General features: G+C 38.1%; 1 protein-coding gene across 1 annotated transcript in view; it reads left to right on the top strand.

Moving 5' to 3' along the window:
• The window catches only part of TRPC6 (transient receptor potential cation channel subfamily C member 6), a 76,283-nt gene that overhangs the window by 44,342 nt on the left and 17,048 nt on the right, over window positions 1-14,893 (top strand). The window contains exons 2-5 of the mRNA XM_079302238.1: window positions 1,151-1,925; window positions 9,090-9,275; window positions 11,147-11,311; window positions 13,084-13,297. Coding sequence (XP_079158364.1) covers window positions 1,151-1,925; window positions 9,090-9,275; window positions 11,147-11,311; window positions 13,084-13,297 — 1,340 coding nt within the window. The remainder of the gene's footprint in view (window positions 1-1,150; window positions 1,926-9,089; window positions 9,276-11,146; window positions 11,312-13,083; window positions 13,298-14,893) is intronic.

Below are 14,893 nucleotides of genomic sequence, written 5' to 3'. Positions count from 1 at the left end.
TGAGTCACAAAGGACTATTTTTTTACTGGTGTTTAAATTCATATTTATTAGTATGTAATGGATAAAATATTGCTCATGGTTATTTTTTGTGGGAAATATTGAATGTAGTGAAGTGTATTTGAGCATATATATGTAAAGAATAATTAAACTACTAATTCTTCTAATTCAATAAAGAAAAATTATGAAGTTGTGGGGAATATTAAGTAGTTTCACAGAGTAATTCTAGAAGAGAAAATTATTTGCAACTTAATTTCTATTGAATATTGGGATTTTAATTGGCTGAAATAAGGTTGAATTTGTGAATTATATTTTCTTCTTTTTAAAGAGAATGCAGCAAATTTTGTAACATTTCACAGAAAACTTAAGTTTGATATGTTCACTTTATTTACAATAATCACTAAATAATTATTAATGAGGTATTTAATAATTATGGTTTGAAATGGCTGGGGATTTTAGTAGTAGCAGACTGGACAGCATTTCAGAGCTATCATGAATCAAGAATTTGTTGGCAAGCCCCTGAATGAAGGAATAAATAGCAGATCAAGATTATGAACTGTAGTAATGAAAAGAATGGCAGAGATGGGGAGTTAGAGATGTCATACAATGTATTTGATGTGCTTTTATCTTGTTCAGATTCAGTTAGTGCCTGAGCATTCAATTATAGATGTCGGAAAAACATCATCAGTGTGAAGAAGAGAAACCAGGGCTAAAATGTAAGTTAGATGGTTGCTGGAGTAGAGAGAATAAAGCAAGTGAAGTCAGCCTGAAGCAGAAGGGAGTTTAGAGAGTTTCCATCTTTGTGCGCCCTGCTGTCCTGAGCATTTCTCATCCCATGACTGCTGACTCCTTTCACACTGTGGCTGGTTCTCGCTATGAGCTGTGAGGACAAAATGAGAAAAAAAAAAAAAAAAGGCGTAGTTTTAAATGATGATTGATGAGAGCTTTTTCTTCTTGTTGAAACAAAACGTAGCTGGCTACCGATTCTCAGGTTGTGTAGTAACAGTGGTCACAAAACGCGTCGAAGGCGGGGTTTCTGGTGCTGCACACAAACTGCACAGCAGATAGAGGATTGGGATAGTTTATTAATTGCTACTGAAAGTGGACATGGCGTGGCATGAAGAGGAACTAACGCTTTCTCGTGTGCTCGCAGGCGGGGCAGCGAGAGCAGGCTGGCGCTGCGGCGGCAGACCATTCTGCGGGAGAAGGGCAGGAGGCAGGCCAGCCGGGGGCCAGCCTACATGTTCAATGACCATTCCACCAGCCTGTCCCTGGAGGAGGAGCGCTTCCTGGACGCCGCCGAGTACGGCAACATCCCCGTGGTGCGCAAGATGCTGGAAGAGTGCCCCTCGCTCAACGTGAACTGCGTGGACTACATGGGGCAGAACGCGCTGCAGCTGGCGGTGGCCAACGAGCACCTGGAGATCACCGAGCTGCTGCTCAAGAAGGAGAACCTGGCCCGGGTGGGCGACGCCTTGCTGCTGGCCATCAGCAAGGGCTACGTCCGCATCGTGGAAGCCATCCTGAGCCACCCCGCGTTCGCCGAGGGCAAGCGGCTGGCGCTGAGCCCCAGCCAGTCGGAGCTGCAGCACGACGACTTCTACGCGTACGACGAGGACGGCACGCGGTTCTCGCACGATGTCACCCCCATCATCCTGGCCGCGCACTGCCACGAGTACGAGATCGTGCACACCCTGCTGCGCAAGGGAGCGCGCATCGACCGCCCCCACGACTACTTCTGCAAGTGCGCCGAGTGCAGCCAGAAGCAGAAGCACGACTCTTTCAGCCACTCCAGGTCCAGGATCAACGCCTACAAAGGCCTGGCCAGCCCCGCCTATCTGTCGCTGTCCAGCGAAGACCCTGTCATGACTGCCTTAGAGCTCAGCAATGAGCTGGCCGTGCTTGCCAACATCGAAAAAGAGTTCAAGGTGAGTAGAGGGACACTGGTTTCTGGCAGACGGAGAACTGCAAATTCTATCCTTCATAAATCAGGAAGATAATCTGGGAAGAGATACAGTTTTCAATTGAATGGAAGATTTAAATCTCTGTGAATATCTTATTGCCATGTGCTCATTGTAATTCATGCTGCGAGTGTAGAATGTGCCAGTGAACTAATTTTCTACTTCTGTCCGGCAGGAGAGTGAAGGAGGCCCTGCAAACCCATGGCTGAAGCTGGTTTAGGGTGAGGAGGAGATTAAAGTGGTACATTTTAGTCACTTACGACAGACAAGTTCCATGATTCTGTCAAACCCTCGTGCATTCTCTTTAGTTTCTTTTATTTGGACTTGAAGCTTTCACACTTCTTAGATTCTTGCATTCATTCACAAGGAGCATTCTAAATAAATCTTATCCTTTTTTAATGTGCTACTATGGTATTTCTGTTTACTTTTCCCTCTCTCTTACTTATTAGTACTTAGTTATATGTGAACTCTCTAGAGTTAAAAGGTTTACTTTCACAAGTTACACAATTTTAGTATTTCATAAATGCATGTTTTTGAAAAAATATTAATAGTTGAGACCCAGGCTCCATAGATTCTTGAAGCATCAGCTCAGGCAGTAAGAATGTAATGTTTTATCTATCAGTAAATGTAAAGTCAGGCCTTGTGCAAATACTGCCAATGTTATTTATGACCTGGGTTAGCTAAAATCACTTAATCTGGGTTTGCCTCACAGGACCCTGTCAAAAGCAGATACTCCTGTAACAGGGCAATACATATAGACTTCACTAGCAGGTGATCAACATCCTTCCAAAGCTGTAACAGAATAATTTCCAACATGGTGCTAGCAAGTGTTTGATATTATCATGATCAATATTTAACAGTAATTTTAACAGTGGCACAGTTCTACTCAGCCAGTCTGAGCAGAGGAGCTGCAGTTCTGAATGAATTACCCTGGGCTCGTGCTCACAGGTAAATCTTTGTGGCACCAATTTGTTATAAGAAACCAGAATATTTATTAGAGAGGGAAAATAAGGAGAAGAAATGTACAAGGTGATCTTAAGAACAGCAGCTGATCTGCTGAAATTAGAGAGAAAGAGAAAAAAACCAAAATACTGGTAGGACCATTTCAGATTATTGCAGATGAATATCTGCCCCATTAAGTCCCTGGCAGAAACCTTTAGGACATCAATGGACTGAGATTTCATCCACTGATTTACTGTATAGTTCAGAGAAGAGAACTGAAACCACATACTTCTTTCTCTTTAGCAGCTGCTGCTGAGAACAAAAGGACATGATTAACTTAAAGCAGAGTAAATTTAGAACAGAGCTGAAAACCATTTATCATAAACCATAAGTGCAGCCTGTTAAGTTTACAGCTATGTTGAGATAAGCTGCATGTCTGACTTGTAGGGACTGCATAGATCCCTTTACCACAGTTGGAGTGACACAAGCTGAGATCATTATAAAGATAAATAAACTCATCATCTGGAGCAGCCAGCAAGAGGTGCCCTTCAGGTGCATGCTGCAGGACACAATCAGGGAGATGGATGGGAGCACAGCACCTGTCTGTGGCACCACCAGGCAGGGAGTGGAGCACACAGGTGAGAACCCAAGCAGGCTGAATCACAGAACAAGCTTCTGCAGACAGCTCTGAAGTACCATGAGGAGGTTCTTCTTTGGTGGCTTCTGTTTTTCCAGTTCCTCTTTTGTCTCAGCTGCTTTCTCTACAATGAGAGCTTCACTTCTGGTGTAGTGTTGTACAAAGAATTTTAACAGATTTTGGATACTGTCTCTCATTAGCAACAGGAGATTAGATGAGAGACAAAGCAGCTCCATACTGCTGGCATTAATCATCCAGGCTCTGCTGGGAATATACATATTCTTTGGATAGAATGGAGAGTGGAAGGGGAACAGTGAGAAGCTCAAGCACAAGGCAATGCAGAAATTTAACTCTCCAATAATTTAAGGTTTCACCAGGAGTGGTCAGCTGGCAGCATAAGGCCTTTTGGGAAGGTTTTTATAGATACTAAAACCATGTGGTGGTTCTGGATAAATATTAAAGATTGTGGAGTACATTTATAACTGAATTGATGGGAGTTGACATTTACACTATTGATAAGCAGTGACATTTACAATATCTAGACTGGCCAGGGACTTGACTGCAAAATATCTGCCTTAGGTTCAGTGGAGGCACTACAAGTGTGTAAAAGTTAAGAGAAATGGAGGCTGTCAGCTTTACTGAGTTTGGGCTTGTTTGGACCCCTGCAAGATCATATCCCTGCTTCCAGCAATTAATCTAGAAAATGATTACCCCTGCTTTATTTCAGGAGTTTGCTACAATTATGTGGAGAGTGTAGTCACTGCATAAAAGTGTGGGTTTGGTAAAAATGCTTTACTTGTGTTAGTGTAATCAAAACAAGTATATTTTTAGTGCATATGTTAGCTGGACATGGCAAATCTTTAGCTCCACCTAGGGTTAGCCTGAGCCATTTAAAGTATTTCAAACCTTACCTAAATTAAAACTGAGCTTTCTGGTAATACACCATTTTAGGTCACCTATTTTATAGTGCTGATAGGGTATTGTAACAGGGGAACTTTTAAGTGGTTGTCTACAGCAGCCACTGATACAGATAATTTCCAGGTTTTCCTTAGAGGCAATAGGAAGGATCAGTGCTAAGCTGTGATGCTGGTTGTTTTATGATTGTCCTATAAATTGCTTCTTTATTCTAATATTAGAGAGAACACTGGCCATGAAACTGTGATCTGTACAAAATAGGAAATGCCATAGTCAGGGGGAACCATTATTCTCTGGAATAAACCCCTTTCTTTCTACAAATCCATGCAGTAGTGTCATTTGGCATGGTATGCCTTTTTTATTTTGTTGCAGGTATTAAAAGTGTTGCACTATTTAAGAGAGAAGTGTATTTTGTTAGAGTAAAATCAGAAAAAAGTAGAGAATTACTTCTGAAGGAAGAATAACTGAACAGACACATAAAGGACAGCGTAGAAATATTTCTGTGTCAAACAAATAGCTAATTCAGCCTTCATGAGTAATTCTGAGTTCTTCAGGATTTTCTCAAGACCATTTAATTTAGTTTCATGTCTTAGAATCACAGAATGGTTTAGGTTGTAAGTGACCTTAAAGATTATCTAGATCATCAGAGCATGTGTAGGACATGGCTTAGTGTGCAGCTTTACAAAGTTTGATATTATATAGAATATTTTTATTTTTGGAGACAGTGTTCATGTTTTCTGTCATCTCAATGGTTTGCCCACCTAAGAGCTAATATCTTTACTATTTCCATAAAAATGTAGATGATATATGACAAATGTTGCCCTGCAGAGGTGTGGCCTGAAGGTTTGAGAGGGACAGCTGTGGCCCAGTGCTATTCAAAATGGATAAGATTAGCATTTATTATAAAGTCCACTGCAACTATAATGGCAACTGACTGCTTTATTGTTTAAAGGGATGAAATGGAAAATGTGTTTTTAAGTTCAACATAGATATATTACTGTTTGCTGTAAAGTAATCCCCCTAATAAGATTGTCCGAATTTGCTTTTCTGGTGAGAAGCAAAATTCAATTTATCATCTCAAAGTCTAATTTTCTGTTGTTGTGATTTTCTTTTATTGTTTTTGTTTTGTTTGTTTGTTTTGTTTTGTTTTGTTTTCATTTATATAACCCCCATTACAGAAATGGGACCCCAGTCTTCACTACAGCTATGGTCAGCTCTCTAAATAAAAAGTAACACCACCTGTTAGAGAAGAAAGAGAGAAACACTGAAGGCAGAAGGACCACCTCTGAAAGGGAAATAATGTATTTATGTACCTACTATGACATCTAAATCCAACATTACATCTCACTTTGAAATCCTGAGTTCTAGTATATCAGTATCCATATTTCTGATCTTGACCTCTACAGTTCACCAAGCAGAGCCAGGACATGGTCTGGAGCTCTGCTCCATCTCATCCCTGGGGTTCAGTGTCAGGCTGCATCCTGAGAGCATTCTCATCCCAGGAACACACTGGGGGACAGCAGGAGCCTGTGACTGGTCACAGGGGATTGTGAAAATAGACTTTTCCTGGGAGATACAGCTGTAGTGATGCTCTCCTGGTCTCTTGCTAAGAGGTAAAGCAGGGCATGGTCAGCTGAAGTTGTCAGAGTGACAAGAGCCTGCTTGCTGCCTTACTTGGCCCCCCAAGACAGTCTGCAGCTGCCATGAACATTAGGGATGGGGGACTCCTCTCAGCAGTGCTGCTCTCACTCTCATCCCTCTGCCACCAGCATTGTTCCCCTAGTTCCTCATTCCCCACAGTGCTCACCCCAAATTATTACCTTCCTTTTGCAGGGTGGGAGCAGCTAGTACTGCTCTCTTATCCTTGGTGTTGTGAAATTCAGCACAATTTTTTTTTCCTAAACTGCTGAGGAACTCTGAACCAATGTTGTTGCATGCAGAGAATAAAGGATGCCTGCTTTACTGCAGAATTCAGTGCTGATTCTTTTTAGAGTCTCCATCTAATTTAATTCTAGCTACTATCTAAAGTTTGCCAGGAATGGGTTTTAAAAAAATTACTAAGTTTACAACATGTGGTAAAGGAGAACTCATCATCCATGCCTTTGTCCATTTTGGAAAATAAGTTAAGCCAAAAAAATTGCCCCATTCCCTTGGCTCACATAAATGTAGGGGATGTGAGACTCAGAGAAGGAGAGCTTTATTTGTGTGTGTGACAGAGAGACACTGAAGAGTGTATAGACCATTTTTGGTGTCATTTCATTTTTGTTCTGCCAAAGCTGACTTTGCCTGTGTTGTGGCTGAGGTGGAGGCAGTGATGGGCAATGCTCAATTTCCCAAAGCTTGTTTGCCATAACGGGGCTGCTGAGAACTTTTCATCTTGGCTACCACTGGTCACAGCTGTAGCAGTATTTCATGGGAGGGGGAAGTGTTTTACTGCATTTGCAAATGAGAAAATAAACTGATGGATTTTGTGGATGAACTTACAGGGTGCTAACTTACTGTGGTACTGTGTACCAAATTCAGAAGGGACAACTCCCCTGTAGAGTAATGGTCTGTTTACCAACTGTTTTGAAACTTCATGTCAGGGGTCAGTCACTTGAGCTGGAAAATACTGAAGAGTGTGGATGTATGTACCTATCTTCTACCAGGAAAAACACACATACTAATATATTACCATGCTTCATAAATTCTTATGAAAGCCAAATTATATTCCTCTTATGTTTACTGGAAGTTATTTGTTTTTTTTATACTGGTATTCAAGGGTCAAATATCAGTTTGGAAGAGTTGATACCTAATAATACAAGGGTAATTGTGGGTTGCTGTGTCTATGTTTCTCCTTTGTGAATTTCAAATGGAAAATTTTCCTTTCGTTTGGAAGAGAAAATTTATGTGTTAAAAATACTGAACACCAAATTTTAACTTCTGCACAAAAATGAAGCCAAACAGAATATGAAATATTGCTCTCAAAAATTGTCTTTCTGTAGTGCCAGAAGTCAGGATTTTGGTTAGCCTCTTCTGTTATTCATCTGAATGGAGGGAAAAAAAAATAAAGCAGTAATAAATCATCCAGAATGACAAGAAATTATTAGTTTCAGTATTTAGCTTCTGTTGTCTTTGTTGATAAATGGCATTGAAATGCCTTTTACTTTTATGACAGATCTGAGTTGCCTTGTTTATGTTATATTATTAAAAAAATAAATCACTAGCAGTTTTCTGTAAATGTATAATAGTGTCTGTAAATATTTGTCTATGAATGTTTGCATCCATCTAAGCAAAGTGAAGTGTAAAACTGGATGCAATCCTTTAATATATCCAGTAATAAACTGTTATTGTAGTGTTGTGGATAATAAAGCACAAAGATGCATGAAGTACACCCTCAGCAAATAAATTAGGGTATCCTGCATGCTCATTCTCTTCCAAGATGAATATTGGATGCATTAGATGGTGGTTAGCATGAGGGAAGTATTTAAAGAGAAGGGGCTAACTAGAAACTAAGAGTGGAAGAAGAGGGAATACCCTGAAGAACAGACTGGAAGAGGGAGAAATATGTCAGTGTAATAAAAGTATTTGTTGAAAATTGCTTTCAACATGCCACAGAGACTAGATGAGCAGTCCTGTGTGGTGTGGGGTGGTTAGAGGTTTCTTCCATTCCTTTTGTTTAGGAAAAATTCTGCAGTAATTTCATCTTTTTAAGACATTAAAATGAGCAGAAATCATAAAAATAGCAGAAGTTGTTGACACATGTAAGTCACTTGTGAGAATTTTTTAGCTTTAGATACACATCTATACCTAACTCCCTGTCTGCCCAGCTATGTCCAACTCTTTTGACCCAAACACAGCTGCATGTAAGGAGTGGTTAATGAATTGCAGATTGCAATGATCAAAATACCATTTTCTGGTTTGACTTATGTCTTTTGGAAAACAGTGCCCAGGGAGAACTCTTATTAGTTAAAGCAATAAGCAGCTGAAGCTGCAGTTGCAGAGCAACATTTTGGCTCACACAGTGAAGTCTCTTGTGAAATCCTTGAGCTAGAGTGGAGCTGCAGTCACCACACAAGCTGTATCACTGCAGGCAGTGTTGATGGAGAACAGCAATCAAACCTTGTGTTTGCAACCTAAAGTAGATGTTGGAAAAGGAAAAAGCCAAAGTTTACAAGAGCAATTCTAGGCCTTAGAAAATTCAGTATATTTATGCAATTTTGAAGAAGGTTGGGAATTTCTTTAGATATATTCTGTGTAGGATGCTCATCTTGCCCAGTTGAAATTGCTACAGTGCAATTTTCTGCATCTTTTCTAGACTTCTGTGACAATAAATAGAAAAATTTTCCCTGTGCTATACATCTCAACTTGAACTGTTCATTAAAATGTGTCATACAATGTTTCTGAAAGTGTTTTTTTTTTCCTACTTTAATTTCCTTTAAAGCACATCTAAAGGAGTGACTCAAAATTGATAATGTAGATATGCAAGACAACCAAGGTGAGATGGATCCCACTCCTTGAACATTTGGGGAAAAAGAAAGCATAACAAAATGCAAAGAAGCTATCCATGTTCACAGAGGTGTAGGTGGAATGTAGAATTGCTTCTCTCCCGTTGGATCTAAACACCAAGTTTTTTTCTTTCCGCTTCTGTTTCCTAGAATGATTACAAGAAACTGTCTATGCAATGCAAAGATTTTGTAGTTGGACTGCTTGATTTGTGCAGGAATACAGAAGAAGTGGAAGCTATTTTGAATGGTGATGTAGAGATGAGCCATAATAATGGAGAGCATGGTCGTCCCAGCCTCAGCCGCTTAAAACTTGCCATCAAGTACGAAGTTAAAAAAGTAAGCAATTAGGATGATCAAACAGGCATGTCATGATGGTGGTATAAAATTGTCCTATTATTAAATTTTATGTTTTTGATAGCCTGCAACACTGAAATGAGTATTTGGGCCCTTTGGGCACAGTGGTTTTGCCATCAAAAGAATCCTTGCTTGCAATATAAACAAGAAGTAGATATTTAAGGTGAATACTTGTCACAATGAGCATGAGAGCAAATGACCCTGAAACAATGTGTAGCTATGTGCAGAAACTTTTGATATATGTTTTTATTTTAAATATTTTAAAGTTTTATTTTAAAGAAAAAAGGTGGAAAAATTTTGCACTACTGAAGCCTGGAGGAATGTAAGATTTAATAAAAGCTAGAGAATAGCACATCAGTCCCATGCACTACATAATAAATGTTGATACAATTTTTTGTCAAGCTAGTGTGTCCTGCTCAGAAATTTGAGAAAACCTGGAGAAACTGCATGTTTCACAGAAACTGGACTTATGACTGCACAAAGGGATTCAAGACATAACCTAGGAATATCAGTACTGTGGTTCTTTGTTCAGGCTTTAGGCAATGCCAACTGCAGAAATTATTGGCCCTTCTTTGGCTTGCTTTCATTTCTCCTGTCAGTTTAATACTCTGCTGTCCATCTGAATAGTGCTCAGTGAAACCAACTGAGTTTATAGCTGCATAAATGTTGGAATTTCCCAGGAAACTTGTCTTGGTTGTAAAATTCTGGGTAACTTATGTCAGCCAGGGAGAAATGATTTGCATGTTGAAGTTTGCACTATCAAAGATCAAGAAGGCACAGATAAAAAGTGTACTTCAAAAGCATGTTACCCCAAATTTTTACAAAAATTGAGTTAACATCCCTGAGAGACACACACAAAAAAATTATATGTGAGGTGCATTTATGTGTTCATGAAGGGAAGAAAAGAAAAAAACAACAGTTTGGCTGAACCAGTATATGAACACAAACCTGCAAAACATTTGCCAAGCTACAGTCACTAAAGAAAGCTGAAACAGCTGTTGAAGAGAACAGATTACACTGAGCTTGGGTCCTTCATACTGTTTGGGTCTTAATACCTCTGCAGACATGAACTTTCTTGCAGCACTTTCTCTTATCTCAATAAAGAAATTTCTTGTACCTTCAGCCAGTCATCTTTTAAGCATAGAGAAAGGATCTAGAAAAAAAATACTGCATTCAATTAAATTTTATTTTACTTATAAATTTGGACTTAAAAATGTACGATGCATGAGAATATACTACTTTTTAACATCTACCTTTGTAAGATGCTTCTTATACTGTCTAGAGGACACAAACAGCCTTGTAGGAAAGATTTCGTTTTGCAGTTTGTCCAAATGATTCCAGAACAAAGTTATAAATAATCCTCATCTGATTTCCTGCAAATGTGACAGCTGTTTTCTCATGCCAGCTGAGAAAAATGGTATTTTCTGTGTTAACATGTGAAAATAGCACATATTCATTCTTCCCTAAGTGAAGATTATGTAGCGTTTTTTGCAGACCAAAAGACTCAAAACTATTGTAATTTCTGAAGCAGGAAAATTAAAGTTACAAGTGTCAGAAACATAAAAAGTTTGCCCAGACAAATTAGCCTTAGATGAAATTAATAGCTTGTGATAGAGCATAGTGTTAATAAATAAGTTTTTAAAGTCAAATTTATTGTTGCTGATGACAGCACACCTGTTTGTTGGGAGATTTGGCTTATCAAAATAGTTTTCCTTATTACCGTGTTAATGCTGCTTTGAATATAAACTGCCTTTCCACTATTCCAACTTTCTTAATGCACTTCCTGTAGCTGTATTCTAACAAGTTATTCTGATAGTAGTGATATTTTTTTGCTCTTTTTCTTTTATTATTAGTTTGTAGCACATCCAAACTGCCAGCAGCAGCTGCTCTCGATTTGGTACGAGAATTTGTCGGGCTTGCGGCAGCAGACGATGGCAGTGAAGTTTCTGGTTGTCCTTGCAGTTGCAGTGGGACTGCCCTTCCTCTCCATGGCCTATTGGATTGCTCCTTGCAGTAAGGTCAGCCTGGGAAACCTCTCAGGGCCTTCTCTTAACTCCTCTGCACGTAGATTCCTGTAGGAATCTTAAGATACACTTAAATAATCCTTCAGAAATGTGTTGCTTTAAAGCCCAGTTAGAATGGAATGGCTGCAGGGTTGCAGGTTCAGACAATTGTTATTAAGGCAGGTAAATGAGTCGTGCTAATTGCAATATGTAGTAAATTAAGTTACAGTGGTTGACTAAGGAGTCAAACAATTTTTTATTTAGTTCTTGCCTTAGCAGTCAGATGCAGAGGATACTCATTTTCCATTGATTCAGATGTAAACTAAGTTCAAGCTGTGGGTTGATGCCAATTGCCTCAAAGGCAATTTTCTTTTTCATTATTAAAAATAACTCAATAAATGTCAAGACAGTGCTACTATTCATCCTATTTTGTGAGGTCTTCAAAGCAGTTACTCAACCTGCCCTGCATTCACTTGCAATGCTCTGTCTGGGATTAGGTGCTACCAATAAATCTGGTTTGGTTTATATGTAGCATGGAAAACATTTCCAATAAAGATGGGTTGCAGTTTCTGACCTCACTGAGCTTTGTGTTGAATCCCTGTTTCAGCTGGCCAGTATCCCTTTCCCTAATGGAAAATTTCCCTTGCTGGTATGTCAGAGGGACAAATAGTCTCCAATAAGGATTGTTGAACATATTGCAGTATGAGATCCAGAATTCTAGCAGGTTGAACTCAGTAGCCTTTTTAAGTATTGCCATTTTTTTTTTCATGTCTTTCAATCTAGACATAAAAATCAGTTACATTATTTTCACTTTTTGGCATTGTGGCTGGAGGCTTTATGAATAGTTTTCTCTTAAAATGCCTTGAAATACAACACATTTCAAATTATTTTCTGCGATAGCAGTGACTTATGTACTTGTTATTTGCCTTTTTCAATGATTTATTTGTCATATACAAATGCAGTCAGTCTGAAATTAAAAAGTACTTTTCTGCAGCTGCCAACTAGGTGGACTAGCTAAGGCTTTTAATGTTAATACAGGCACTCTCAGAGATAAAGAATTGCTGAAAGATCAACTTCATGTGAGTTTGTATGGAACGTTTGGGTTTTTAAAGTGTCGCACTAAATCATTTTTTAAGTTGGTCATAGATATTACAAAGCTGAGAACTTTTCCATTGTACTAGTCAGAAGGAATTTAAGACTCTACAGAACTACAAATGTAACCTCTTGAGATGTCACAACTTTTTTTAAAAAGAAAATAAGTTGGGAAAATTGCACAATAACTGTGCTAAACTGAGTCTCACATCAGCCAGGAAATGGAATTCTTTTTTTCATAATTCACTCATGATGATAATGCTTTTAGTAAGTGTGTCAAAATCTTATTTTCTGTCTTGCCTCAGAATGAAGTTAGCTAGTTTTAAGAAATTTAAAAACTTTGATAGGTTTTTCTCTTGTTTATCTATAATAGAAATGGGTGTTACAAAATAATAACAGTATTATTTCAAACCACTGTGCTAAAATATATGTTTTATGTTTTTTCATTTCAGTTTCACTGTTAATCTGTTGCTGCTATCCTAACAGTGAAACTATGAGATTATTCCTTTGAAAATAGCAAATCAATAGAAATTTCTAAAGATGACTCTGAAGAGGGCATCATAGTATACACTTTCAAATATTTGATTTTTTGAATTACTGAAATGTATGATTATCTGTGTGACTGCTCTCTTTATATGCATTTTATTTGGAATCAGTCAGTGCAATATCCTTGTGTTTCTTAATCTCTGTTGCAGCTGGGGAGGATAATGCGTGGACCATTCATGAAGTTTGTAGCCCATGCAGCCTCTTTCACCATTTTTCTTGGTCTGCTTGTCATGAATGCAGCTGACAGGTTTGATGGCACCAAACTCCGACCTAATGAAACAACAGACAATGTAAAACAGCTTTTTAGGATGAAAACATCTTGTTTCTCATGGATGGAGATGCTTATTATTTCTTGGGTAGTAGGTAAAAGTTTTTGCTTAAATTTGCCTTGCTATGATTACAAGTGAAGCTGAATCCAACAGAATCCTTTCCTTTTTATGTTTTCTGTAAAAATTGCAAAGAAGGGAGTTTATTCAGCTGTCTGCATTCCCACATGGGCCTTGTGATTTTTATTGGATGGTAGCAGGATTCATGCATCTAATTGATCACAAACATTCAAAGTATTTAGGTGAAATCTATATTATCTGAATATGAATTAATTCACTTTTATGAATATCAAAGCAAAGTGTCTACCAGTTTTTGGGTTGGTTGAATCACAGCATGAGCTTCCAAGGGAAAGATTTTTACATAATGAGTCAAGATTTTTTTGTGTCTGATTGTCTCTTATTCTCTTATTTTGCAAGCATGCCTGCAGAACTAATACTGATTAGCTGAATATATTAGTGATGAAAGAGAAGAATATAGATCCCTGAAGATTTGGTGGTAGATTTTTCCATCCCAATGCAGGAATGAAATGCGTGCTATGAGCAGTACTCTGAGCCGACCCATTCGACTTGGTGATGTAGAACTCTTCAGCACCAGAACTTGAGCACAGACCTTCCAAAATATTTTAACTGTCTGATTCTTAATTGCAAGTCTACTACATTTTGGTCCGGTAGGGTTTAGATGGCCAAGTATTTTAAGGATCTGGATTCTGGTTGTTAGTTAAGACAGTAATATGTGTGAGCTAAATTCAAGCTATCCATTCAAGAGCTTATGCACTTAAAATATTTTGCTTTTGTGATCTCACTGTGATTGAAGTTTGTATACCAACTGATTCTTATAGCTTTAAAAGACCTTGGCAGTATTTACTTATTTAATTGTAAATCTGTTTATAAGTTATTATAATTTCTTATTTTAGGAATTAGATAGCACTTAGATTTCCAAAGTCTACAAATATCAATATTTTCATCTAGTAATGAAGAAGTAAATAATAAATTCCCAATTTGAAATTCTACTTTGCTAATTTAATCTTTTCTCAGTGTCATGCATAAGACAGTTTATGAAAAATTGATTCGTGCATACAGATGTGACATTGAATTTAGCTGCTATAATTGACATTGCTATTGTCCTTATCTGAAAATGATGAAAAGTGATTTGAATTTGATAAGCATAAGAATTAGTGACATTATTCCATTCAGTATTAACTCTCTTTAGAATCCTAGAACTGTACTTCATAATTATATATTTTTTACCTTGAAAAGAAAAAAGGATTTTCACGACTGAAAAAGCTGACATAAACTGATATTCTACTTTAATTTTATTACTAAGGGGCAGTAGTTAGGAATCGAACAGATACCTTTATACTACTGAAGAAGCATTAGGTCTGAGTCTTATTTTCATGATGATTTGTCACATATATTTTCAATTTCAGTAAGAGAGACTGTACCCAGCATAATGGCAAATAAGAAATTGTGAGTTCTGCTTTAGCTCTACCACCAGTATATGTTCATGCCAAAGCATTTGTTCTTCTCGTTTCTTTGAGTCTGTAACAGATGGTTATACTCATATCCCATTCCTCTCTTGGAAAGATTTTGTAGTTTTACAGGAAGAAGCAGTCTGAAAGATTGTTATTATTAC

The sequence above is a fragment of the Erithacus rubecula genome (genome assembly GCF_903797595.1).
Source record: "Erithacus rubecula genome assembly, chromosome: 1".
NCBI classification, from domain to species: Eukaryota; Metazoa; Chordata; class Aves; order Passeriformes; family Muscicapidae; genus Erithacus; species Erithacus rubecula.
The sequence above is the reverse complement of the archived record's forward strand: the minus strand, read 5'-3'. Positions and strand labels throughout refer to the sequence as shown.